The sequence below is a fragment of the Cyclopterus lumpus genome, chromosome 3, assembly GCF_009769545.1.
Source record: "Cyclopterus lumpus isolate fCycLum1 chromosome 3, fCycLum1.pri, whole genome shotgun sequence".
Lineage (NCBI taxonomy): Eukaryota > Metazoa > Chordata > Actinopteri > Perciformes > Cyclopteridae > Cyclopterus > Cyclopterus lumpus.
This window is the reverse complement of record NC_046968.1, coordinates 20,755,168-20,780,064: the sequence shown is the minus strand read 5'-3', so window position 1 is coordinate 20,780,064 and position 24,897 is coordinate 20,755,168. Positions and strand designations below refer to the sequence as shown.

The window sequence follows — 24,897 nt, the reverse complement described above, 5'->3', positions numbered from 1 at the left end:
AGTTTGATTATTCAGTCTATCTATGTAATGATTGACTGAATAAAACACACAATACAAAAGGGTTAAGTAAGTAATGTCGTCACACTGTATTGACTATTTTTAATATGTAAATACCTATACAATCTGTATCTATTTTCATGTTATTTGACCTTGGTGAGAGTTGGATGAAAGGTTGATACCATTATTATTATTATATCTAACTCATAAAGAGAAGCATTTTACAGGATGTTGCAATACTGCTTTACAGATTTTAAGCCAGATGCTTTATTATTGGTGTTTTTTGTTTTTTTTCTTGTGTGTGCATTTTAATAATTAAATAGGCTTCCCCCTGTTTTATGGCAGAAATGGTTAGTTGTCGTAGCAGGAAAAATGAAGGTGAAACATATTTCAATAACGATGGCTCAGGTTCCCAGTAAGCCAGGCCATTAGTGTCTAGAAAAGCGCTATATCAATTCTAAGTATTATTAATGTTATCAATTACACTTTCAAAATGACTGCTGTGAAAAAAAAATTGACTTCTCTTCACACTCATTAAAGAATGTTAAAAATAGAATTTACAGTGCAGAAAAGATTGGTATCTGTGTAGATGTTCATACATCAAATTATACGGCACACTAAAAAGCAAACAAATACTCACCCCACGTGTCTTTAATAATCTGTGATAAAATCCCTGTGGAGAAACATGAGCAGGGCCATCATGTCTGCACGAAAGACATTGATTTACCTTATTGTGCATTAACTCAAAACTCAAAACACCCCCACATCATCATTTTCTCTGAGGGTTATTTCCCCTCTGTTTGTATCTCTTCTCTTTAGAAGATCTTCACTGCGCTCTCAGTGTTTTCTCTTGATATTTCTCGTTTTCTTTCTTTCCCCATCTCCTTGAGTATTGCAAAGCAGCTGTAAAGAACAGACACAAGGGTGACACTGACAAATTGACTTACTTAGTTTGGCTCTCTTATGTGCTGGTTCCAGGTGATTACATTCACTGCGTGGGCTTTTTGATCAAGAGACCGACTGTGCCTGTTATTGGTTTCAATGAATGGCAGAACAATTTTTGCAGTGATTCTTTAAAATAATATGTGTGTATTATTCTGTATTGTAAAATGTACCTATATTCAGACAGTTAGATTTTCGCAATGACAGGTACATGTATACTGTCTTTAGGGATTACAAGTGTTTGGATTCAGGCTACATTCTCGCATTTACCCAGAAACTAACTGCTCTCATGCGTCTCTGAAGTAATAAAGACATGTAAACGTGGCATTAAAGCTTTGGAAGGTGACATGTCTTTTAAAAATTATTTCCTGCCACAGAATGATTGACACTATATGGAGCATAACATCCACACACACTCAAATGCACAAGGCATGTGAAAAAGGCCCACCAGGCCACGTGATGGAGAAATCAAGAAAGCCAAACGTTCACTGTGACGGAGGCCCACTCGAGAGTAACTTTGACAAAGTAGGCCTTGAGAAGACCCAACTAGGGTGATGTTATGCAGTAGGTGGTAGCAAACATATTTGACCAGGTAGCCCATGTGTGTCTCATCCAGGAACTCAAAACCATTACATATTTACCCTTTAATATTATTTGAATGATTGCAGGAACAATGGAAAACTAAGTTTAAATATGTGTTTAATGTTGCCAAATGTGCTTCACGGTGTATTGAGGGATGTCTGTATCACTTAAAGGGGAACTCACATCAAAGTGTGTCAGGCCAAAGTGTGTCAGGCCAAACTATTACTAAAAATGTAATAACAATGTTGGCTAGCAATGTGGCTCCAGTGGGAGCTGTGAAAGGGTGACGTATTGCCTCCAGTGTCGTCTAATGGGGCAGTGTTGGCCCGGGACTCCAAGATGGAAAAGGAAAATTAAATCTGTGTTGAGTAGTTAGAACGAAGTGAGTTTATCAAACCTTTGCAGCCTGCTCCTCATCTGTTTGAGGCTAAGCTAGCCGCTATAGCAGAACACCTAATCTCTGACTGAACTTTTGGTGAGAAAGAAAAATGTATGGAATATAAAGATGATACTTGGTTTTTATCCTTTTTCTTCCTTTTAACCCGAACACCTCTGCAAAGCAGTGATAATCATTTTCAGATTCTTTCTTCAATATCAACATTGATTGGTTTCAGTCAATATGAATGCATCTGACCACATTTTTCATTATGTATACTGTAAGCTATTGGATAATCTTCCAAAATGACCCAGATGTTTTAACATATTTGCACATACTTTATGCACATTGAAGAAAAGTAGACTTTTGTACAATATCTCACTAAATATATTTACATGACATACAATTCGCCATCAGTGCAATACATAGGAATGTTGCATATTTACCAAATGTTAGACTCTTTCCTTTATGAAGAAAAATAATTTCGATGACAGAAGCTGCTATAACTAATGTGTAAAGTAACATGTGCAACTTTCATATTGGTTAACAGCTTCACAGGAAATAAAAAAAATAAAATCTTAGTACCACCTTATCAATAATCACATATTAAGCATTGAAAAAGTAATAGATCACATGTACATATTTATCTTCATACATGTAATGGATTGCTTTTGTACAAATATTTCATATAACTTTGGCAGTTTATCAAGAACAAAGTTATCGGAAAAATATTAAACAATAATATCAAACTGTCAGCAATGTCGTGTAAGCTTGCCTTCCAAAGCTCATGTTCACAGTGGTCATTCAGAAAGGCTGGAAGCTGATGGCCAAAAACAAAGAACAAAAAGCCTAAGAAAAGGAAAACATTTCCATCCTTTCTGCTAAGACTGTTAGCACTGGAGGCTGTCGTCATTGTTGTCATGGTTATAAAATTACAAACACCTATGAAGATTTACATAGCAGTCATCGCCATTTAAAAAAACATGGTCTATTTTCAGGTCGACTTAAAATACAAACAGTTTGAAGGCAAGGGGACAGGACCCAGCTCGGTGGCCACCTTAGACTCATGGGAGAGACATGACCGAGAAGAGGACATGCACAACAGTGCTTTGTGGAAGAACGTGAAGCCAAAAAACGAGGATGCAAAATTAAAGACTTTGCAACAATCAAAACGCCACACTGTCAGAAAATGACTTACACCGGACAAAATAATCGAGCAAATTTCAAACATACAAAGTTCACCATAATTCATATACGTTGGTTTTGTTCTTTTTTTCACTGGTTTGGCACTTTATTGGAACAAATCTCTGTTCAAAAAGACTAAATGTTGTACAAAAGGTATTTCATGTCTCGTTAACATAACTCGTAGAATATAGTACTTGATAGTAAGCATACGGTAAGTAAACACTTGTACATACTGTAGTTTTAAAATGAACATTCCAACAGATGTTTTACGCACATGCACAAAAACAAACAAACAAACAAACACAACTCTTTCTCTCTCACTGTCTTGCTGCCTTAGCCACATTTGGGCCTCCTGCGCTTCTCTTTGGACAATCTCATTCCCCAGCTTCTATCCAGAAAGAGCATCTGCTGCTACTGCTTCCTCTCCTTCTCCCTTTTCTTTATATCTCCCACTTAAGACAACACAACATTTTTAATACTGCATTTTTTTTTTTTTTGCACATTATGATACTTCCTCCGCCGAGCGTGTGTCTGTCTTGAGACGCACAAACTCTTTGGCCACCTCGTCATTGGTCCTTTGAGAGAGTATCCTCATGATGGTCAGGCCAGTTTCGTCCATGGAGATGCTTTTCACCAGGGGGTAGCCGGCGGAGCAGCTGCCCTTGTCTGCAAGCTCTCTTAGCTGGATGACCGTCATGCCGATGATGCGGTCCTCGCGGGCAAAGCAGTAGTCCTTTACGGAGACGTGCAGCTCGTAGGCCTCCGGACCATGTTCGTTACTTAGAACACTGGGAGAAATGACACGCAGGGATCAGAAAGGTAATTCTCAAGAGTCTAAATAAGTTCACAAAAGGCTAAATCACTAGTGTTTAACTATACTATAATTCTTCAGTATTAAAAAGGAAACCTTTTAACCGGGGATAAAATAAATGTAGGGTTTGCCTCATTGTGACAGTTTAGACAATGGCAGGTTATCTTTAAGTCTATTCAAATTATAGTAACTCGACTTTGAGTTAATAACAAAATAAAAAAAACGGGTTTTAAACATAATTAAAGGCCATTATGAAGAATCGTACACAAGTGCACACAAATTGCTTTTTGGATAGTGACATTCGGCTCACAATGAATATAGTGTCAGACTGTGGCCGGGTGATATTTCCACAGCTTATTAAATGTGTGGCTGTGATGAGACAATTCATTTGTGTTTTACAAGTGAAATGAATGTCTCATTTCAAATGAGCAATTATTCTGAGGCAGCTTTTTGGTTGGCAGCCACAACAGCGATGCTGGTATTGTTTTTCACCTTTCAACAGTCTGTGTGTGAGTCACTATGGGATGTGTGGTCCTGAATACACCTACTGTACACCCACTGTATTGCCACAGACACGGTTTCAAGTACTTTGACATATTTTGTCACAACTGTGCAAGATGCAGTCATGAAACTACGTTAGATCAAGTTTAGTTTGGATCAAGTTTAGTTTGGATCAAAATGAAGTCTTAGTTCTAAGACAGGTGTGTTCAGAGCAAGGGTGCCAGAAGTATGGGGTGTAGGAAGTGGCGAAGAGGCCATTGCCCCCAACGTCAACCATTGCAGGATAGCCCCTGATTTAATTTATTGTTTTTAATAATCCACAGCAACTTGAACAGCATCTTAAATGATAACGTTCAATATATATATATAAAATGTTCAATATATATATTTATAGAGAGAGAGAGTAATCTATATGCAGACAGCACTGAGTCTGCACTGACGTTACACTCTGCTGTTGATGGTCACTTTAGCTCAGTGACTACCTTCAACAGTTTCATGCAATATTCAGAAGTGCTGGAAAGGCAATTGCATTCCCAGCTTAGACAAACTTTGCCAGGTATTATGTGGTATATATGTCGAAATCCACCTTAGCTTTGCTCCAGCGTCCTCTCTGTAACTGCATGCAGGTTGGATGATTACTCACTATTGGAATGTTTCATTGTACTTTGGTGACCAATTGTTATTCTTGGTCTTGGTGCTGAATTTGCGCTTCTTGTCAGCCAGGTGCGGGCCCACGGCGTTGACCTCCACAAACGGCCGGAACATGGCGTTGGTTTGCCAGATAAGGTTGTTCACTTCGAACACTGAGAAATACAGAGGAAGCAAACATTGTAGATATAGTTTAGGATGAAGTCAACGCCAATGATGGTTGAATATATATTCCTGGCCTTATTCTCTATTTTTCGTGTGTATTTATGTGTATTTATCCTTTTTCCAAACAGAGAACTGGTTAAATATAGAACATATACTATGCTATACTATGCATAGTCAGAGCAAATAAAATACAATTTGATAGGGTAATTTATCTGGTATCTACATTAATAGTAAAACATCTTTGGATATCCATCATATATTCGAACTGCGAGAGTTTATTGTAAACCATTTTAAACATAAACAATGTGAAGGGATCAATCGATCATACAAACTGAGATAATGATGGATTGATTTTTTGCATAGGAAAATCTCACCCTTTACGCTGACTTTGTGCTCTCCAGTGCCAGGGTGAGAGATGAGATTCACTTGCATTGACACCTCCCCCACGGATCCGTTGGATGACTGACCTGAACACACAGCAAAACAACAGGAGGAGAATTGGAAAAAAAGAGCACAATGAAAATCATTGAGAGGAGGCAGAGAGGAAGCCAGGGAGAGAAATAGAGAGATAAGGAAGTAGAATAATAATAGAGATTTAGAGAGAGAGAGAGAGAGAGAGAGAGAGAGAATTCTGATCCAAAACTGTGGGTGCAGCTTTGTTCAAAAACAGCTCTCTCTGTGTCGGTAAATGAATAACTGAAATACTAAACCCATGAAAAACAGTCGGGGACTAAACTTGAATTCACCATACGGCAGCCAAGCAGCAAGCAGCGCCAGGGTTTCCTTTAGCTTGAGGCTGAACAAGAGCCACAACAAGAAGAAAAAATAGAAAATAAATAATCTGCCGGGTTTGAAGGCCATAGAGGAGGCAGATGGTGTGGAGGGATGCACTGAAAAAATGTTCTGCACAATGAAATCCTGTTCAACTCAACAGAAATACACACACACACAACATCGCATTTGACTGTATGCAATAAACTCAAGTGAAATGAAAGGAAAAAACAACTTATCAGAAAGGTGGTAGAGAGTGAAGGCAAATATATAGTTATGGGCAGCACACCCTGCACAGGTACATCAGTACAGTTTCAAACACATGGAGATAAACTGCTGCCAGTAACCAATTAGGACTCATTGCTGACCATGTGCCTCACTTTCCCTGATGCAGGGAGTTGAGTTTCATCCAGCACGGGAAACACACTGGAAGGCGAGTGCCTGTCTGGTTGATGAAGGGACATGTTGATCCAATAGCTAATCAATATGTACCAAGCATGCAGTACCCATTATAACTGGTAATGAAAAATAAGCCTTTTTGATGTATTGTAATTGAAATTAAGCCTAGGGGATAGGAAATTACCTGGGCACATGGCTAAAATAATGTCATTAATAAATAGATGCTGCATGTTTTCTGACTGGGATTAGAGACGAGACACTGGAATGAGCAGTTTGAGGGTCATGGGAGAGCAGAGTGTGAACAAGATGAATGCCGCAATAAGGGAGATAAAAAAAACCAGACACAGATAAAACAAAAGGTGACAGTGGGGAGGGTCAGCAGATCAAGTGAGGAACATGCTAACAAAAAGAGGTAACAGATATGAGAGGTCAGTTGTAAGCATTCATTATTGCAGAGCTGTGATTTAATTCATTTAAATGTTCCCCGTTGCTGTTTAGAACAACTGAGATGGTATTCTAAACCAAACAAAATGAATCAACAGGCGCTTCCTATAGAAGCAGAAAGCTGGGAAATGGTCACATGAAATGACTATGTGTTTATCTTTGCTACTACGGTTCTGTATTGTAGCTTAAAGCAGCTACAGAACAAACATAAATAATACACTTGAATGCATCCAGACACACACGTTACAGAAACAGCACGCCATGGTCTAAACGTGTGGGAGCACCGGGGGTTGGTGATTAATGAAACAGTGTCCACTGTGCTTCATCAGGCATCAGCACATCGCCACACGGTTTAATGACCTAATGCACCTCATCTACTACTTCACTAACTCCACTTACAGGCATCGTGTTGGACCGCCTCAGATAAAAGAGCGACGACATGGTGTCAACTCAAACAGAGGGAGAACAGAACCGCATCGTGCAATCTCCCATAAGCGAACGCAGTGAAACGCGGTGCTCTTATAGGCCCATCTGCCAGTCAGGGAGCACGGGACCGCTGGTTGGGCCTGCCGGCATTCTCTCGTTGACGGTCTGTTCCCTGCTGCCTGCCGATGCAGCGTTCTGCAAGGCTGAACACACTGAGGCAGCCAGGAGCTTAAAGCTTTAACGCCACACTGGACTGGATTCCCTCTCGAATCTCGTCGTACACCTGAAGGTATTTCCTGTATGTATTCTTGTAAATGTGTCAATGGCAGTGTTGTACGTGTGAGAGAGAGAGAGAGAGAGAGAGAGAGAGAGAGAGAGAGAGAGAGCATGGGAGCATTCAATCCCTTCAGGGTACGGGGGTGAAGTGGCCATTGACAAATGTGCTTATTTTCTATTTATTTATTAACCGTGAGGGGATAAATGCAATCACTGCAATGTCCTCTTCACATACAAGCCTTAAAAAACAGAGAGATCCTTTAGAACAGATTAACTGCTTTGTAGAGGAAGTTAAGATATGTGGAGGACAAATTGGGCCAGGAACTGGAGTCACATTTTTAAATACCGCAAGGCAGAGCTTGTGATTTGGTGATAACAAAGCTTTCCTTCCCAAGTAAAAAGGCTCCAACAACAGCAAAAAAATGCCTTTTGGATTTAACTACCAGAGTGTATCAAGTTTACAAACTAGTATCTGAAGAAAGTTATTAAGTGCTGTGGTGTAATAGCATCCACAATGTGTGCTTTTATCCGCACATTTACAGCCACGTTCACAATCTAAGCGTCTTCTAGCATCACTTGGTCCATCCATGCTTCCATTTCTCACCTGGAGCTACCCCATGCGACACTCTCGACAGAACACAGCTCTTAACCTAACACTTTTTCATTACTTTCCTCCTGAGGTAATCCCACTCCCTGAACTGAAACCTAATTGAGCCCATTGAGCTCATTACCTTGAGAGATTTGGGTGCATATATATTTCTTGATCAAGGCATCTGTAGGTTGAGTGTAAAGGCTGAGAGCATATTTGAGGGACTTCATATCGGGGCTTTTTTCAAGGAAGGTTTTCTTCAGCCCATTTCCTCCAGCATGGAAGTATTGCTGAAAAACAAATAAACAGAAAAAAAGCAGCTTGGATTTAGAATTTCCCACGGTGAACAGAAACTTTGGAATATAACTGAACATGATAGCAAACTCTTTTGAGTTCATATACGGCAGCGGGGTTGCATTTGGCTGACAGTAGCCTAGGATTATGTGGACAGGATGCATTTAAAAAGGAGGCGAAAACACATAAAGACACCAGACAAGAGGCAGCAGTAATAGCCACGTAGCTTAGATAATTACCATGTATTTACATTTGAACCCCCTGCTTGGGTGGTTAATGCCCAATTGTGCTGATAAGCCTGATAGCCGAGGACCGAACAGGCTTTGCTCTCTTTTCAAATGCTGTCACGCCCACTTGTGGAAGGTGGGAGGGGGGCCACAGACAGGAGGTGTTGCTGAAAAGTTAAGATGAAGTACTTGGAAAAGCATTTCTAAACCCTTTATTCTTTTGTGCCAAAGCAGTTATTTTCAGATGTATTGAAACCCAATCTCATACCCTTAGAGGCACTGAATACAATAGTACAGTAGATGGAGGGTCCACAAATTGTTCAGCTGACATTTAAGCCACACCATCTCATCACACATAGAATGACGCCCCCAATAGGGACTGGTTGGTATTTATGTTATTTGACTAATTATTTGACTTAATCAGCATCGAGGGAGGCATTGTTTTCTGCTTCATTATTGACTCATGTGTCACAAAATTTGACTGACGTGATGCATAATCTGGCATGCAGGTGGTTAGTCATGGGTGGAGTTCATCCAGAGAAATAAAATCACACAGTAAATAAGGAACTGCATTTAATTAATCTACTACGAAGCCTGCAGTGAACAATATATATATTTTGGATTAAACTTTATGCTAAATTGCTTTCTATAGCCTACCCTTATGTCTATCATATTAACTCAAAAACATGCATTTGCAATAATTATTGTACATTTTCAATTAACAATTACAATTAACTTAATGACTACTTTACTAGTGAAAGAAAAACCCTAAACCTTTGTGACTTTGTGGGTTAATCAATAATCCTGATAATATTTACTGCCATTTCCGCATCACCTTATAAACCTACGTTTGATATATCACAACTTCATTTTATTAATGTGTTATTGAGTTCAATCAGTGCAACAAACTGAATGTACGCAACCTTTCATATTAGATTCAATGTTAGAAGGTTATAAATCAGAACAAATCTTTAAATTAATTTGTAATCTCCCGCAACCCACCTGTGGATCCTGACCCCGTCTATGACTGCTCACAACAAACTGCTATTTTCATTAATGTACCGAGAAATTGGTCACATCGGTCCACATAGAATGGTCACCTGGTCCGCAATTTGGCGATGCCCGAAAGCTACACTCTGAGGGGAAGTCAATAGGTTGTTGGGAAATCTTAAGGTAATGTTAAACATTCATGTTGTAGCAATGCTTATATTGTTTATTATTATGTTTGTTCAAATGAGGTAAAGCCATTCCAATCACCTCGTCGTTGCATTACTGTTTATTGGTCAGGGAGTGTGTTGCTACATGTTGGAAGACGCCCAGAGTGATTCTGCTCGGCTGCAATGCTGCATTCCCTCTGACAGGCGCCTCGGCAGCATCGCCCCACAAGCTCAAAAACATCTCCCTGCCTCTGGCAGAGTTACCTGCCAAGCTGCCATCCTTCCTGCAGAATACTATATTTCTTCAGTCTCGTATCTTTAGCCTTTACCTTTCCTTCTGTTCTTCCTTATATTTTATTTTCCCTAATTCCTACATTTACTTTTTGATTTTGTTCATCTCTTTTCTTGAGGGCTTATCAGCGGTAGGCATCTCGTGGTGAACCAGGTGAGGTTAAACTCCTCTCTTGAGTCTTTAATAAATCAACACAAACAGGTACTCCCATGTATTTTCCATACACCGCATTTAAAATCTATATCTGACAATAGACACAACTGGGTCTTTTCTTGAAGAGAAAGACAAGTGGCGGCGGGGCGTGGTTAGGTTGAGCTGCAGAGGGGACGGAGCGATGGGGTGGTTCAGGGAATGGTGCGGGGATGAGGTTTAATCAGCCTCAGCTGGGGTCAATCTGTGTGTGTGTGTGTGTGTGTGTGTGTGTGTGTGTGTCTGTGTCTCTTCCCGATAAAAGCAATAGAAGCGGGGAGCAGAGGGATCGGAGTGGATGACCGAAGCGACCGGGACTGTGTGCTGCCCTCTTTTGTACCTGCCCGACACTCACGGGGACGACGAAGGATCGTTACAGTGGCATATTCTGATGTGTAGACCATCCACACACAAATGTATTGAGGAAAAAAAAAAACTGCATTTGGAGAGAAAGAAACAGCTGGCTTTCTTTGACAATCCCTCACAAGCCGGAGTTTAAAGAAAGAACCTGAGAGTTCATTATTGGGAATCAGTTGAATAGATTGCATGCCATCTGCCGTCCCAAATGAACTCCTCAATGGAACCAGTGCATTTACCCATTATCCTACCCATTAGCTTTTGCAGGGTCAAAGTTTAGTCTGGATAAAATATTTTCAGTGGGATAATCACTAAATGCACTCAAAGCAAAATATTCAAGTCTCACATGTCTTTGGGGTAACATTTGGGCTCACTAGTGAAATAGTAGAAGCCAATATTACATATTTGTAGTCAATATGTACAGTATATTTTGCCCCTTTCAAATGCATCACTCTCATTTTTTGTCTTTTGTAGATAACAGGTTGTACACTGTTGTGCACTCAATATGAAAAATATGATGCAAATAACTCTCTGAGAAGCATTTTCTTGGTCTGATCTTCTAACTCTCCGAAGGCATTACTGATCTATGTTAATTGATTGTTCTCATTGGAATACTGATGAACAGAATTCCAGCAGCATGATTGATCTAAACCGTAGGTAGTTTCCTTGGAGACAGCAGAATCAATTAGTTGTGTCTGCACTTTATGATGCAGTATTCCCTGAGTGGCACCTCACCATAACTCTCTTCTTGTCCCAGTAGAATGAGGCTTGGCCTTAAAATTGTCTCAAATCCCTTTACAATAAATTAACAGCGCTGCATTTTACACTTTATTTTGCTGAGAAGCTTTGGCAAGTTCCCATATTACTGGATATCCTCTCGTCTCTTTGCAGCTATTTTGTGTCTCAAAAAGAAACAGCAAGGAGATAGAAATGCTATAAAAAAAAAGACGAGATTGCAAGTCATTAATGCCAGCTCATTTGCAAATTGTGAGGTGACAGTGAAGGATAATACTTCTCTTCATTTTTTTCGGTTGACATTAAAATAAAGAAATACACACACACACACACACACATGTCTTTGATCTACACAATTCTCATTGAAGGACATTTGCATATCTCTGCTCTGCTCTACCTTAGGTGGCTCTCCTGTCTTTTCTTAAGGTCAAGTTTAGCCCACCCGGTGTCTCTCGCTGTACAGCCAACACTCTAATCTACATAAAACTCACCTTGATGGTGGGAAGCACGAGGTCCATGGCGGCACACTGCCGTGGAGTCAGACTTCTGGCTTCCTCTCGAGTTACATGCTCCTGGAGGGAGATCAGTTCAAGTCAAACACTCTACAATTGGCAAAAACGGGAACAGAGTTGCACAAATATTAAGCTGTTATTCCAGTTTAATGGTAATGACCTTTAGTGAGCCATGGCACTCGAGATTGAGTATTTACTGTTTACAAAACGGCACCAATTGCAGTCATTTTCAAACTGCGAGAGTCTGATACATTTGAGCCTCGCTGTCTCACACTTGTTCTAATAATCTATTTTAATCATGAACTGATTTGTGAATTGATTACAGCAAAATAGCTTCTGGCTCTGCCTTGTTTCCCAGGTGTTTGCCCTAAAAATGGCATTCATGTTTCATGAAAATGATCTTCAAATCACTGATGCAAACATTACCACAAACGTGGTCCTAATCTGCAGTTTCATCCGTCTGGCTACTCATGTGTACAAAAAAACATTTATTAACACATTTAGAAAAGGGATTCACAATGTGGTAGAGTGTGAAAACGCACATACCATTCCCTCAAATGTTAGGCTGCATGTGCTTATGTTCAGAATATGATATAGATTTATCTCCCTGCAATTGATTTTATGAAGAGCTGGTGTGAGACAAGAAAAGCTTTATTCAACATCTGCGAGAGCTCCAAAATAATGAAAGGCTGCATGGAGGAATAATCTACTTCTCTCTAATGAAAACCACATGATGCTTTTTATTCGATGAAACAAAAATGTTGTGTTCAGATATAATTGATTGAGTGTTTTATGACATGTATCATAATTGAATGAAAAGAAAGGGTTCACTTTCTACCAAATTTGAGGGGGAGCAAATAAAACACAACAAATCCTCCCACGTGACATATGCTTTGGAAGATACGTGCAGCCCAAAAAGGACCAGCTCAAAGGATTGATGCACACAACCTTTGACATTGGTCAAAGTTCAGAGTGCTTGAATAGTGATTTGAGAGGTATTCATTTTGAACATTAAAAAAATGAATTGAGCTGAAGATAATCAGTCATAATCATGAATGTCAAGATGAGGAAGAAACCATTTTTGAATGCTTGAGGTGCGAAAAACACCGATCTGTGTACTGACGTACTGTAAGAAGTCTCCCCATAGAACATCTGACAGACTCCCACAAACATTAGTACAAACAAACACACAAGTATACACATACTTGTATATAAATGCACATAAACACACATTGCATCTGTATTACTCAGAGCTAACATACCTCTCTGTGGAACTGTCATACCGCTGTTGTTAGTAACACCAGTGTAACCACTGATCCATCCCAATGCCTCACTACACAGAGCTCAAGGGATTACACGTCCTCCGGTCACATCAGCAATTAAATATCAGCCAGTGTTGCACTGTACAATGTAAAAGCCTACAGTCGCTTACAGAGCAATGCTTCCAAATTACATAATCCATCCATCCAAATGTGTAGGTAAAGTGAATCTAAGTGCACAATAAGTTGCATGTGCTAACTGATCCTTTTATTTCTATTTCAGACTGTGGTTGAGAGAAACATCTATTTTACATTATTGGTAGCTTGTCATGGTGTTATTCACTCCAACATGTAGTTACATATCTTGAAAGCTACAGAAAAGAGTCTGGGTATATTTGTAGTATCTGCCTTTATACTGTTTACAATATAATACGTAATGTTTGGCATAATTAGAGATGTTCACTGAGATGACAACGAGTGGGCAAAGCTTAGCTAAGATTAGCTAAACCCGCCTTTGGTTCATCCAAAAATTACCTTCAGTTTGGACAGCTGTCCCAAGTCCTTGGCAGCATTGAAGATCATCTGAGCTCCCTGCTGTAAGCCAGACAGAGATGTTGCCATTAATGCAAGGAAAATAAACACTCAATAGATGAATATGGAAACATTTTTTTATAAAAAACAAACCAAGCAACAGAAGACGGGGTAAAATAAGTGTGTTTTAAAAGGTGAAATGTGTAAGATATAACATTAAAAAATGAGTTAATGTTATCAGTAGAATGTGAAGAGGTGACAGATATGTTAAAGTCTATCTACTGGTTTAGAAAGATATCTATGCTAAACAGGTATGCTAAACAGCTAGACCCGACCTGTTCTGTGTTGTAATACCACTCGATACTCGAGAGAGAGAGAGAGAGAGAGAGAGAGAGAGCGAGAGAGAGAGAGAGAGAACGAAGAAGTTCGGCTGCACCGAGCTTGTCAATAATACACTCAAGGCCCGTGTGGGTTTTAGTAGTTTTTTGGGAATAAATCAAAAGTGGCAAAAAACGAGAAACTGTCTCAAACCCTCGTCTTGTCCTCCCCGCCGCAGGGAGGCTGCATCATAGGGAGAAGAGCTTACCAGAGTTACCAGTTAGCTCATTCTGATTCAAAAGGACAGCCCAGACTCCCTGCCAGATCAACACAATTGATGTTGCTCAGGTTACACTCCACCGCCCAGCTGTGATTCCGGGTGCTGGGGTCAGCGTACTGAACTGTATAGAACAGCCCCCAGTTAATGGAACATTAAACACACAGATGGCTGATGGACAATATAGGCTGTCACCTCACGTGGAGATTATAACATAGGAGTGTTATTTTGTCCATCTCTGATTTAGCAATGATGTCAAATTCCATGTATTCTTGCATTGCTATTAGTGGGTAGTTGGCTTCTTTAAAAAAATATTTTTGGGATTGTGCTGGCTCCATTTCTTTGGAGCATGTGGCTTTGCATCACATCACATTACACAGTGCATCTTTAAAGCTACATATTTTGGAAACTCCAAGTGCCACAGAGATGAAAATGTTGGAAAACAGCTTGACATGATGGCATTAAAGTGCACATTCATGTTTCCATAGACAATAAACAAAGAGCAACAAAACCGTAAATAAGATATTCCTGAGATAAAAAAAAAAATTCAACTCTAACAGAAGGATTAACAATTCACCCCACGCGTGTGAAGATTTAGAGATGCCATGTTTCATTTCCTGTACAGTAATTTGTATGTTATGCAGGAGCATGAGAGAGCTGAACAGATGGAGGATGTCAGAGACAGAGAGAGAGAGAGACAGGTGGAGAAGAGGAGGTAGGTGGAGGGCAGGCCAAGAGATAAAGTAACAGAAGAAGAAGGAAAAAACAGATGATTGATCAAACTCACACTCTGGTCACTCAGTGGAGGCAGAACAATTGTTCTCTCGATGGTGTTCAGCACGATTTTCCAAAGCTCTTTGAGGACTCGCTTCAGCACAGTCTTCTCACATATCTTGGCAAATAACATCAAACTGCAACGCGGCAAAATAATAGCATGTGTCAGGTCAACACTCCAAGCACGTGTCTCGAACCGAGCCAACACGGCTAAAGACAACAATAGGTGACGACGCTTTCATAAATAATATGATTGACGAAAAGAAAAAGAAAAAAACACCTGTGATTCATAGACTAAACGCAGCAGCTTTATGCTTTAATCTCACCCCATTGTGCAAGCAGGGTTGCAGAGACAAGAGGGAGGATTTGGTATTTCCATATCATTAAGAGGATTCCCTGTAATACCCTATTGGCCTCAATGTTGCTTTGACAAATGGTTGAGAGCAATTCCCAGAGTTCAGCTGAAGCATATCAGCACTATGGTTCTTTTGAAGAACGGAAATAAATACATTCCTTGAAGGTTGAACAGATAATGCTGGTCTAAAAATAAAAGTCAATATACTATACTGCTGTATTCATTTCATTCGGTATTATATTTATTTTTGATTTATCAAACAGTTAACTGGAAATAGAAACAAATAAAATGGAACTTCGAATAACTCATCATTGGTTGAAATCTGTGGGCCCCTTACCATCTACCTCTCCTACCATTTGTAATTACCTGTTGCTCCAACTACTTCAATAACTACATCAAAACTAGATTTCGACACATGAGAGTCGTCTATAAGACAGGACCATCATTAGCTAGTAATGGAGCACGCACTTCAGTGGTCCCACACAACATAATTAGGCAGTTGATGAACGTAAGCCAATTGACATGCAGTGAACCTAGGACTCTTGGCCACATTGAGATAAATAAAGAGTTTTTCTTTTTAACATTACAGCATGTAAACATGTTCTAATAGAAACCAAAATATATGTATCTACAACCATGCCTTTGTTGTACAATACATGTGTCCTTGCTTTTGAGAAGACAGGTCATACACATTAGTGGGTAGAGGTAGCTGAAATCTGTGTAACTTCACCTTATAGATTCTGATACAACGACACCAAAATGAACCGTGACTAATTGAACAATTCAAAGTTCAATCTGACTGAATTTTGACACCAGTCGGTTTGAATGATATGGAGTGATTGGCTAACCTGACCCACCAGATGGATTGTTCCATGAAACTTCCTGAGACGCTGTCATTGGAAACTGTTTGGAAAGGGCAGGCACTTTCACAAAATACTTGGCAGGTGATTGGATGACCCGTCAGCTCATAAAAACGCTTACCAAAGCCAGTCGGGAGAAAAGTGAAATAACTTTTCCCATCAAGAAATGTCTCCATACTCTCCAGTTCTGATACATCTGATGCTATACTAGTATAACCTCTATAGGAGTCCCTGTGTTATTTAAAACAACAGCCTATGTCCCATCACACACACCTCAACAAAGTAGCTGCCAGTATCTCGTCTTGGCACGCAGATTGTTCTGTGCAGACTTGCTGAACACAAAACACATTACTTGATGTCTGACAAGATGGATTTTCTTGTGATAAGTGATTCTCATCTCATAAAATCACGAGAGTCCAGCTGCTGTGCAAGATAAGGAATTGGCCTGTCAATTGTTTTATCATTTGGTGATATAACTGACACAATACTAGCAACATGAAAAGTGACAAGTTAATAACTGTAAATAAAAATAAGTCTAATTATGTTAGGCCACTAGCCACGCAGTACATTTTACCAGGTGAAATCCTACTCTGACATCACCTTAAAGCCAAAATTGAAACTTGATGGCAGTGGATGGTTGAGCCTATTGATGCCTGAATTAATGACTTTCAATTGGTCTGCAAACGAGGGTTGGCACTTGTACAAAGTACAAAACTGCCACACATGTAAGAGGTTAAATACATCCAGTAAATACTCACTTTTTATCCAGGAGGTCCATAAGAGGCCGGAGGACAGTCTCTGCATCCATGGCAGCGTTGCTCCCTTTGGCCGTTCCTTTCATCTGAACCAGCTCCTGGTTCATCTGCTTCACACAATCCTCGATCACACCTTGGAAACTGTGACAGAAAAAAATAATCCCTTAAACCCTTCTCTACTGGGTTCATATTTTCTACTGCAGCAGTAGTGTAACATTGAGGCTCACTAATGCCATGTTCATATTACACGACTTTAGCCCTTTTTTTTTCGCTCTCCAACAGTTTTTGGAGCTCCTGGACAAAAGCCCCAGATCAGAGGCAAATGTGCGTTCAAAGACGCAAGCCGAGATTCTCCCCGGTGCATCGTAAACACATTCCACATATCCAGTATGCTAAATATCTAAATCTGTCGGGGAGCTACAGCCAATGAGAGTGCAAGGCACGGGTGAGTGCAAACCTGGCAAGGGGAGGGGGGGTCACCTCGCCTGTTGCCTATTTGTGTGTGCTATGTGTTGCATTTGCAACATGGACCAACGTCGTTGTTGTTGTTGCACTATTTCAGACATGTTGATCCCTTTAAGCACACTTTCTTTAAGTCTGCATTTCTGCTCGAGGGAATTACCCACAACTCATAGTATTTTGAGGCTAAACCTGCAGTTACCGGGGGGAAGCTCGGAGGCGTAAAAAACAGAAGAACATGAAAGCAGAGGAATGAAAGTATAGGCTATATTACACACAATTCAACTATTTCTTTGAATTCTGCTTATTGAAGCCATTTTGACAAAAACAAGTTTATAGATTGGACGATAACCTCTGAAGTTGTAAGGCAAGAGCCAGGGAGTAAAAATGTGAAATAAAAAATTCACAATTGTACAGGACATGTTTTGGTGTCATCAATGTAACGTAATAAGTCGCAGCAAAGTGCTGTCCTATTTTTATTTATACCATTTCAAGGCCACCTGTACCAGGTGATGTCAAGTAAGTCCATGAGGGTGATCAGCAATCTAAACATTTTGAAAGTCGTGTCGTGTGAACTTAACACAAGCATGGTGCACAGCGAGACTTCAAGTCAATTGTATTTTGAGTTCATGTCAGTAACTTAACAGTCTTATAGTACAAATTCTTTGAAAGAAATGAATCGATACGTTAACCTTAATGATAATGATCCCCAACACACACACACTTTGAGTCTCACCTGGAGCCAAACACTCCGCTGAGCTCATCCAGCACTGTGTTGAGTTTATTCTGCAGCTCCTTAAGTAGATCACTGGCCTCTGCATCCAGCTGTCAGAGGAAAATAGACAGTTACTACACGATTACACTCCATGCATTAGCCCACACTGACGAGAGCTCTGAATCTCTGCCTCAACTGGGGTGGGGGTGTTAGATGGCAAGACAACAGGAACAGAGAAGTAACCTGCCTCGCTGGTGGCCTCCCACTCATTTTGCCTGCCATCTGTGCCGAGCGATGTTCTGAATGCAAATGACCGCCTCACCTCCAAGTGCTGCAAAGATGACTGCTTGCCGAGTAATGAGACACGGCAAAGAAGCAGCCAGCTAGTGGTCTCTCGAAAGGAAATATTTGTATGCACAACTACACAAGTTACAGTATAGAGAGTTTGCTGTCAGTCAGCCTTGAAATGGTTCCATCTTAGGGAATAAAACGTACTGTAATATATACATAAATCCTACAGATGTTCTAATACTGAGATCCTCTGACTGGAGCTATAGTTTGCCTCAAGCTTTTCTAAATCCATATACTATGTGCCTAAATATCTGTTATAATATTCTGCAAAATCTGACATGACCTTGCGATGAAGTATTTTCCATATACCAGCTCACACAAAGACATTTGCAAAATTGATTTACAGCATGTACAGTATATATGCCCATGCATGGCATGTGTTGGGTTTCTGCAGCACCATTTTTATTTGTATGCATGTGCATGTGATGGATGTACAGATGTTTGTGGTTTGGCGCCTATTATAAGCAAATGCATGGGTGGTTATCAAAATTGTGTGCTGTGCTTTGTGCGCGTGCATTTGTATGTCATTAAGCAACTGCATGTATGAGTGCATCTGCATCACAGTTGGTCTCAGTGTTTATGAATTACGCTCGCCATGTACAAATGTCTAAACATTGATGTTTTGGATGGGGGTGGAGAACACACGTCGCAGAGGCTCAGTGCCGGAGATGGATGTGCGAGGCCAGGCACCGCACCACATGCACGACAGATCGTCATATTAGAATTGGTAAGCTTAGCCATGGAGCCGCTCATCTCGCACATTATTATGGCGGATGGCTCAGCTGGGAAGCAGATGTGTAAACTAAACCTTTTATAGATATTGTTATTTAGCAGACATGCCTCTATCTGCAGCACAAACAAGATGTATGTACGTATATGAGTGTGTGTGTGTGTGTGTGTGTGTGTGTGTGTGTGTGTGTGTGTTCATGTGTGCACACATTCGTACTGCTGTCACCTCAATGGAAATGATCGCGGCATTCTAGATTTTTCCTGTCACAGAGGAAATTGACCATAGAGGTTGAAGTTATTTTAGTCTTTGAGTAACGGATAACATCTTTTCCAGTTATAGTAGAAAAATACTGTAGGCTTTGGTCTTTTATCAGTTCCTGTTGGCCTGGGGAAAGTTTGTGACCGGGCTCTAATCTGCAGCTTGGCAGTCTCTGAAATTGAGATTCTCCATTTCATTTCATTTCCAGGAACACTGTGTCTTAATGTGAATCCTGCTAAAGGATATTCGCGCCGCTGTTATAGAAACCAAGGCACCTGTCACCTCCAGAGAGGAGAATACTCCATTCTGACTGTGTGTGGTTCTTGTTGTGCAAGTCAAATGTCTCCCAGGATGAAAGGCCTCCATTCAAAGCTACTTTGACTTGCCAAGTGAGGCAATTTTGTAGATGCAAAATATCAAAAGGTTCATCCTCTAAAATGTCAGGTTCATGAAAGTCTTGGATTAATTTAAAGCAGGGTGTAATGTCAATAATAAGTGAATGAATGCTGTTTACATTAATGTATATTGGATATACCAGAATACATCCGATGTCTAATGTCCTTCACTCGTCATGTGTACTCTCAGAAACTGGTTTAAGTAGTCAATATGTGTACCAAGACATTCAAATACTTGTTTTGCAATTAAGGATTACCTACATGTTTTATTATGGTAATTAATGTTATGCAAAGGAAACATCAATTTTAGAAAGTATAGAGCACCTGGCTCCTCCATGGTAGCGAGTTTCACTGGACGCTGACTGATATCCAGAGTCCCCCTAAATGCACAAACTCTCTCCTGGCTGACAGCCTATCAACAGCAGCCCAGCTTCGCTTCCCTTTGCCTGTTTCAACAATACAATATCTATTCTCTGGCAGGGTTGCTATCACGGAATATAGTTTGTCCTGAACAGTGCCATATATATACAAGGTTTAATAACCACCATCTCTAAAGTGAGAAGAGAAAAGCATATCAGCAAACCGGCCAACATCTGAAAAAAGCCTTATATCAATCTATGGAGATCAGTCCATGATGAGTCTATGAATCTGGGCACTGAAAGAGATTATTGCTAATCTCTGTTATTGGTAAGACTATGATAACAGCGCTTGGTAATTACATTTACTCTCTGGGAGTTAATTGCTGATAGGAAAACATTCTGTAATGAATAGGCTACTCTGCAGAGAGGACCCTAATGGGAAACTTTTAACTGAAACACACCTCAGCTGCAAAAATAGTATTCTAGAGAAATGACTTAAGATGTTCTTAAAGATACACCGGATTGTCCATTGACAACTGACATTGCTTTTCAAAGGGAGTTTAAGACTTCTGGTGTCATTATTCTTCAGACAATAATGGCCGGGAGGGATCCAGGACAGGTCCAGAACTGCTAACTGTGGGGAGGTAGCAGCACATCAGCTGAGGACACAGCTGGAAAGGTTTGTAAGTGTTTGAGAAGCTCATTAAACACGGTCTGAACAATCCACTCAGAAGCATTTTGTGGCTGCAGCCACAAAGGAATGGAGAGAAATGATCAAAACCACTGCCAGCAACTGGGCGAGCCTCTGACTCCACTTTAATGCGGCAGGAAAAAAAATACGAGGAACAACAGACCAAAATAAATAGCGCAATTCTAAATTAGCCATGGATAAAGAAGTGGCAGACGGGGGGGAAGCAAGCTAAAAATAAAGATGGGATCGGGTCGGTTGAGCCACCATCCCCAGCGTCCTGGGGATGGTGAGCTTGAGCTGTCTGTCCAGAGGGGTGATGGGTAATTCAGATTCCATATGCTCTGTGGCACATGCTGCTGGAGGGGTTTGGGGAGCGGCGTGAGAAGCGTGTGAGGGGTGGCGTGGAGGAACAGGGGGGAGGGGGCGTGCTTTTTGGTATCATTTGGTAAATGGTGGGAAGGGGTGTTGACGGGTCCTATTGCACACACCTTACAGAAGGACACAACCCCCTCCTCCTGGAGACAGAGAGAGAGAGCACAGAAAGGAAATGGGGGGGAAACAGAAGACACAACGACGGGAGACAAAACGCAAGGCAAGACAGGCGTTAGATACTGGAGAAGAGAAACATGCGTGTAAGTTATAAGAAGCCGAGGCGGCTGCTTCTCGGGTTAGACTGACGGGGGTTTCAAACCCAACACACAGACTTATAGGGTTTTAACTCAATGTTTACAAAAATGCAACACATTATACACAAGGTGGGGGTTGGGGGGGGGGTTAGTGGAAGGGAAATAGTGATTGGGTACAAAAGAAGTTATTGAGGTAGTTGTAGACTGAACTACATGTCAGATTAGTCTATAACATCGATAAGTGCAGAACCGAAGGGAAGGATTACAGCACATCACTGTTGGGGTCAATTCACTTTCACATGATATAAATGTCATCTGAAATCATCATTTACATGACCATGACTCAGCATGTATTGCACAGCTCAGAGCTGATCTGAGGACGGAGGTTTAAACCTGGCATCAACCTTGATGAAGTGTCCTTTTGAAAGACACTGAATTCTCTGAAGCCCTGGGGGACACTGTTCTTTAGCTAACCTTGTGGTTTGACCTTCCAGTGGAAGAACGCAGATCTTTGCAGCACTACATTATAATAATTCATACAATATTATTAGTTTGTAAAACGCTTAGTTTAATTGAAAGTGAATTGCCTCAAAACGTCACACAGACACAGCTGACGGACACACTGAAGTAGGCTCAGACCTGTTTCCCACCCATGGACTCAAACATCTTCTCCAGTTGCACACGGAGCTGCTGAATGTTGTTGAGGATGATGCAGGGCTGTAAAAGTACAATTATTACAATAATACAACTAAATTGTTTTGTATCGTACAACCAACTACATATTTATGCTATTTAACAGTGTTGACGTCCTACAAAAACATAGAACATGAATTTCCTTCTTTTTTCTTCTTCTTTTTTACAGCTATTGACATCGTACACTTGAGACTAGCCCATATAATTGCAACACAGTTTCAGAAGGGTACAACAAGCAAAATGATTTTGATCTTTTGACACTTCATCTATACAAAGATGGTAGGTTTCAGCATGACATCGTCAGTCAGCAGGGAAATGCAATACATAATAAAACAGCGAGAGGAATGTCTGCAGTGAGTATGTCAAGCGTTATTGATTCTCAGCTGCACAACAAGTTTAACAGATGACAGACATTAATCGCACTGCGTTTTATGGAGACTGTGAGTAATTATTTTCAGTCAGCACATTATCTGCCCAAAAGACAAACATACAGCACACCAAAATGATGATAGTGGTAACGGATGTTCGTAAAATTATTAGTCTGTGCCCCAGAGGATAAGATTGGTGTCTTTCAATCCAGAAAGCAGCCAATAGTGTCTCTGCAATGGCACATAATGGCTTGTTCTCCAATAGATTCATGAACATATGTGTAAGGAAGTGATAAGATATTCCCAATCTAAATAAAAGCAATGGAGATGAATTGTAGATGCAAGCCAGCTGGCTGGCTGGGACTTTCTGTATAGAGTTTTAATGTTCTCCCTGTGTCTTTCTGTATAGAGTTTTAATGTTCTCCCTGTGTCTTTCTGTATAGTTTTAATGTTCTCCCTGTGTCTTTCTGTATAGTTTTAATGTTCTCCCTGTGTCTTTCTGTATAGTTTTAATGTTCTCCCGGTGCTCAGATTTCCTCCCACAGTCCAAAAACATGAAGGTTAGGTTAACAGGAAACATTACATTTCTGGTAGGTGTGAATTTAAGTGTGAAACTTTATGTGTCAGTCTTGTGATTTACTGCCAAACTCCTGCCCAGGGTGTGCCCCGCCTCTCCCCAATGTCTAATTTGTGCTTTTGTATTTCAAATATATGTATACTACATATGTATACTAGAGGATTTTGAAAATATTTAAAGGCAAACGTTTAAAAACTATGGCCTTTGTTGCAGCGGTCGCAATAATTAAGGCTGTACGATCGCTGCTCTAGATCTTCATCTTAAATAGTGCAATAACTGCACTCCTTTAATGTATGTGTGAAAGACCGACACACAGTAAGTTCTTGGTAGAAAATGGCTAAAATGTGGGTCATGTACTATATACGTGACAGTCTAACAAATTAGAGATTTAATTTGATGTAATCCCGCAACTGTACAACTCCATCTGCCTCTTATTTCCTTCTTTCCATCATCTGTCAGTTCAGCCCTGTCTCGGGGAGGGAGATTTTAAAGCTTTCTGTGGAACAATTGTAATGAGCCTGTCAACTCTGGAAAGAAGCATCTGCCTCCTCCGCTAGCATCCTGTGTGTTATCTCTCATTTCAACCTCAGAGACCTGCAAGGATAATTAGGTCACTCAGAACACAGTGCATTTAGTCGTCCATCACATTAAACAATGGACAAAGGGCACAGAAAATACAAATGACTTTTGCCCATCAGCTATGGACTGTGAGATTAATTAATTTGTGGTCGTCCTTTTGTTTACACTTTGGCAGATGTTTTGTTAGACAGGACAGATTGGGAGTTAAAACAGAGAGAGACAGGAGACCTAGAGACCATTCATGAAGCGCATTACAAAAGGCAGGGCAGCGTTCAGGGTAAACCGACTGGGCTGCTCACGGACAACGCTGTTAGAGACCGGCATGGAAACACCATCATCTGAATAACCATATTTGCATTTCAACCCAAAACAATCAATGTAACCGTTGGTATTATTAACACCAGCAGACTTTGACTTAGTACTCACCACGTTCTCCTTACTCAAATACAAAGGAAAGTCCTTGGATATGATTACAGCATACTGCAGAAGAACTTTATTGATAGTCTGTAGGGAGGGAAAGAGACCACATGTTGTTTGCTGATCTATTATTTAATTTCTGGAACTCATTGCAACCTAATAACACGATAATATTAAACTGAATAAATATACCACAGTCTCTCCTCAACTAAATGGCAAACTCTTGACACAGGAGCGGGTTCCAGAGAGCCTGACCTTTGCAAAACGGCACATGAAGTGAGCCAGAGCCTGTGGGTTTGGACACTCCAGCTTCTTGATGATCTCAAAACTCTGGTTTAGTTGAGTGAACACGTCCACCACCGAACATGAAAAGAGGGCGTGCTCCGAGGTTTGCTGGAACTGTTGCAGGATAGCGAGGGGGAGAGAGCAACATCGGGGTAGAGAGAGCGAGAGATCAACATCGGGGTAGAGAGAGTGAGAGATCAATGGGGGGACAGATGTAGGATCTCAGATCTGAAAACATTTAAGCACCTCCGAATTGTGAGACATTATTAAGGCACACTAATGAGAACATAGACTAACGTGCCAATTACTTAATAATTACGTTACTCACAGAGCAATCTATACCACTTACTGCCAACTTACTAACTAGAAGGTGTACTGTTAACCCTGTAT

The 24,897-nt window shown here is 40.5% G+C and overlaps 1 protein-coding gene across 1 annotated transcript in view; it reads right to left on the bottom strand.

Moving 5' to 3' along the window:
- Window positions 1-3,584: 3,584 nt before the first annotated feature.
- LOC117725719 (protein unc-13 homolog C) overlaps window positions 3,585-24,897 on the bottom strand; it is an 85,784-nt gene continuing 64,471 nt past the window's right edge. The window contains exons 21-33 of the mRNA XM_034525724.1: window positions 24,478-24,621; window positions 24,232-24,309; window positions 22,228-22,305; window positions 21,451-21,477; window positions 18,200-18,288; window positions 17,008-17,145; window positions 15,048-15,171; window positions 13,669-13,728; window positions 11,855-11,935; window positions 8,255-8,402; window positions 5,582-5,674; window positions 5,038-5,197; window positions 3,585-3,870 (exon numbers count right to left, since the gene is read on the bottom strand). Of these exons, the coding sequence (XP_034381615.1) occupies window positions 3,585-3,870; window positions 5,038-5,197; window positions 5,582-5,674; window positions 8,255-8,402; window positions 11,855-11,935; window positions 13,669-13,728; window positions 15,048-15,171; window positions 17,008-17,145; window positions 18,200-18,288; window positions 21,451-21,477; window positions 22,228-22,305; window positions 24,232-24,309; window positions 24,478-24,621 (1,506 nt within the window). The remainder of the gene's footprint in view (window positions 3,871-5,037; window positions 5,198-5,581; window positions 5,675-8,254; window positions 8,403-11,854; window positions 11,936-13,668; window positions 13,729-15,047; window positions 15,172-17,007; window positions 17,146-18,199; window positions 18,289-21,450; window positions 21,478-22,227; window positions 22,306-24,231; window positions 24,310-24,477; window positions 24,622-24,897) is intronic.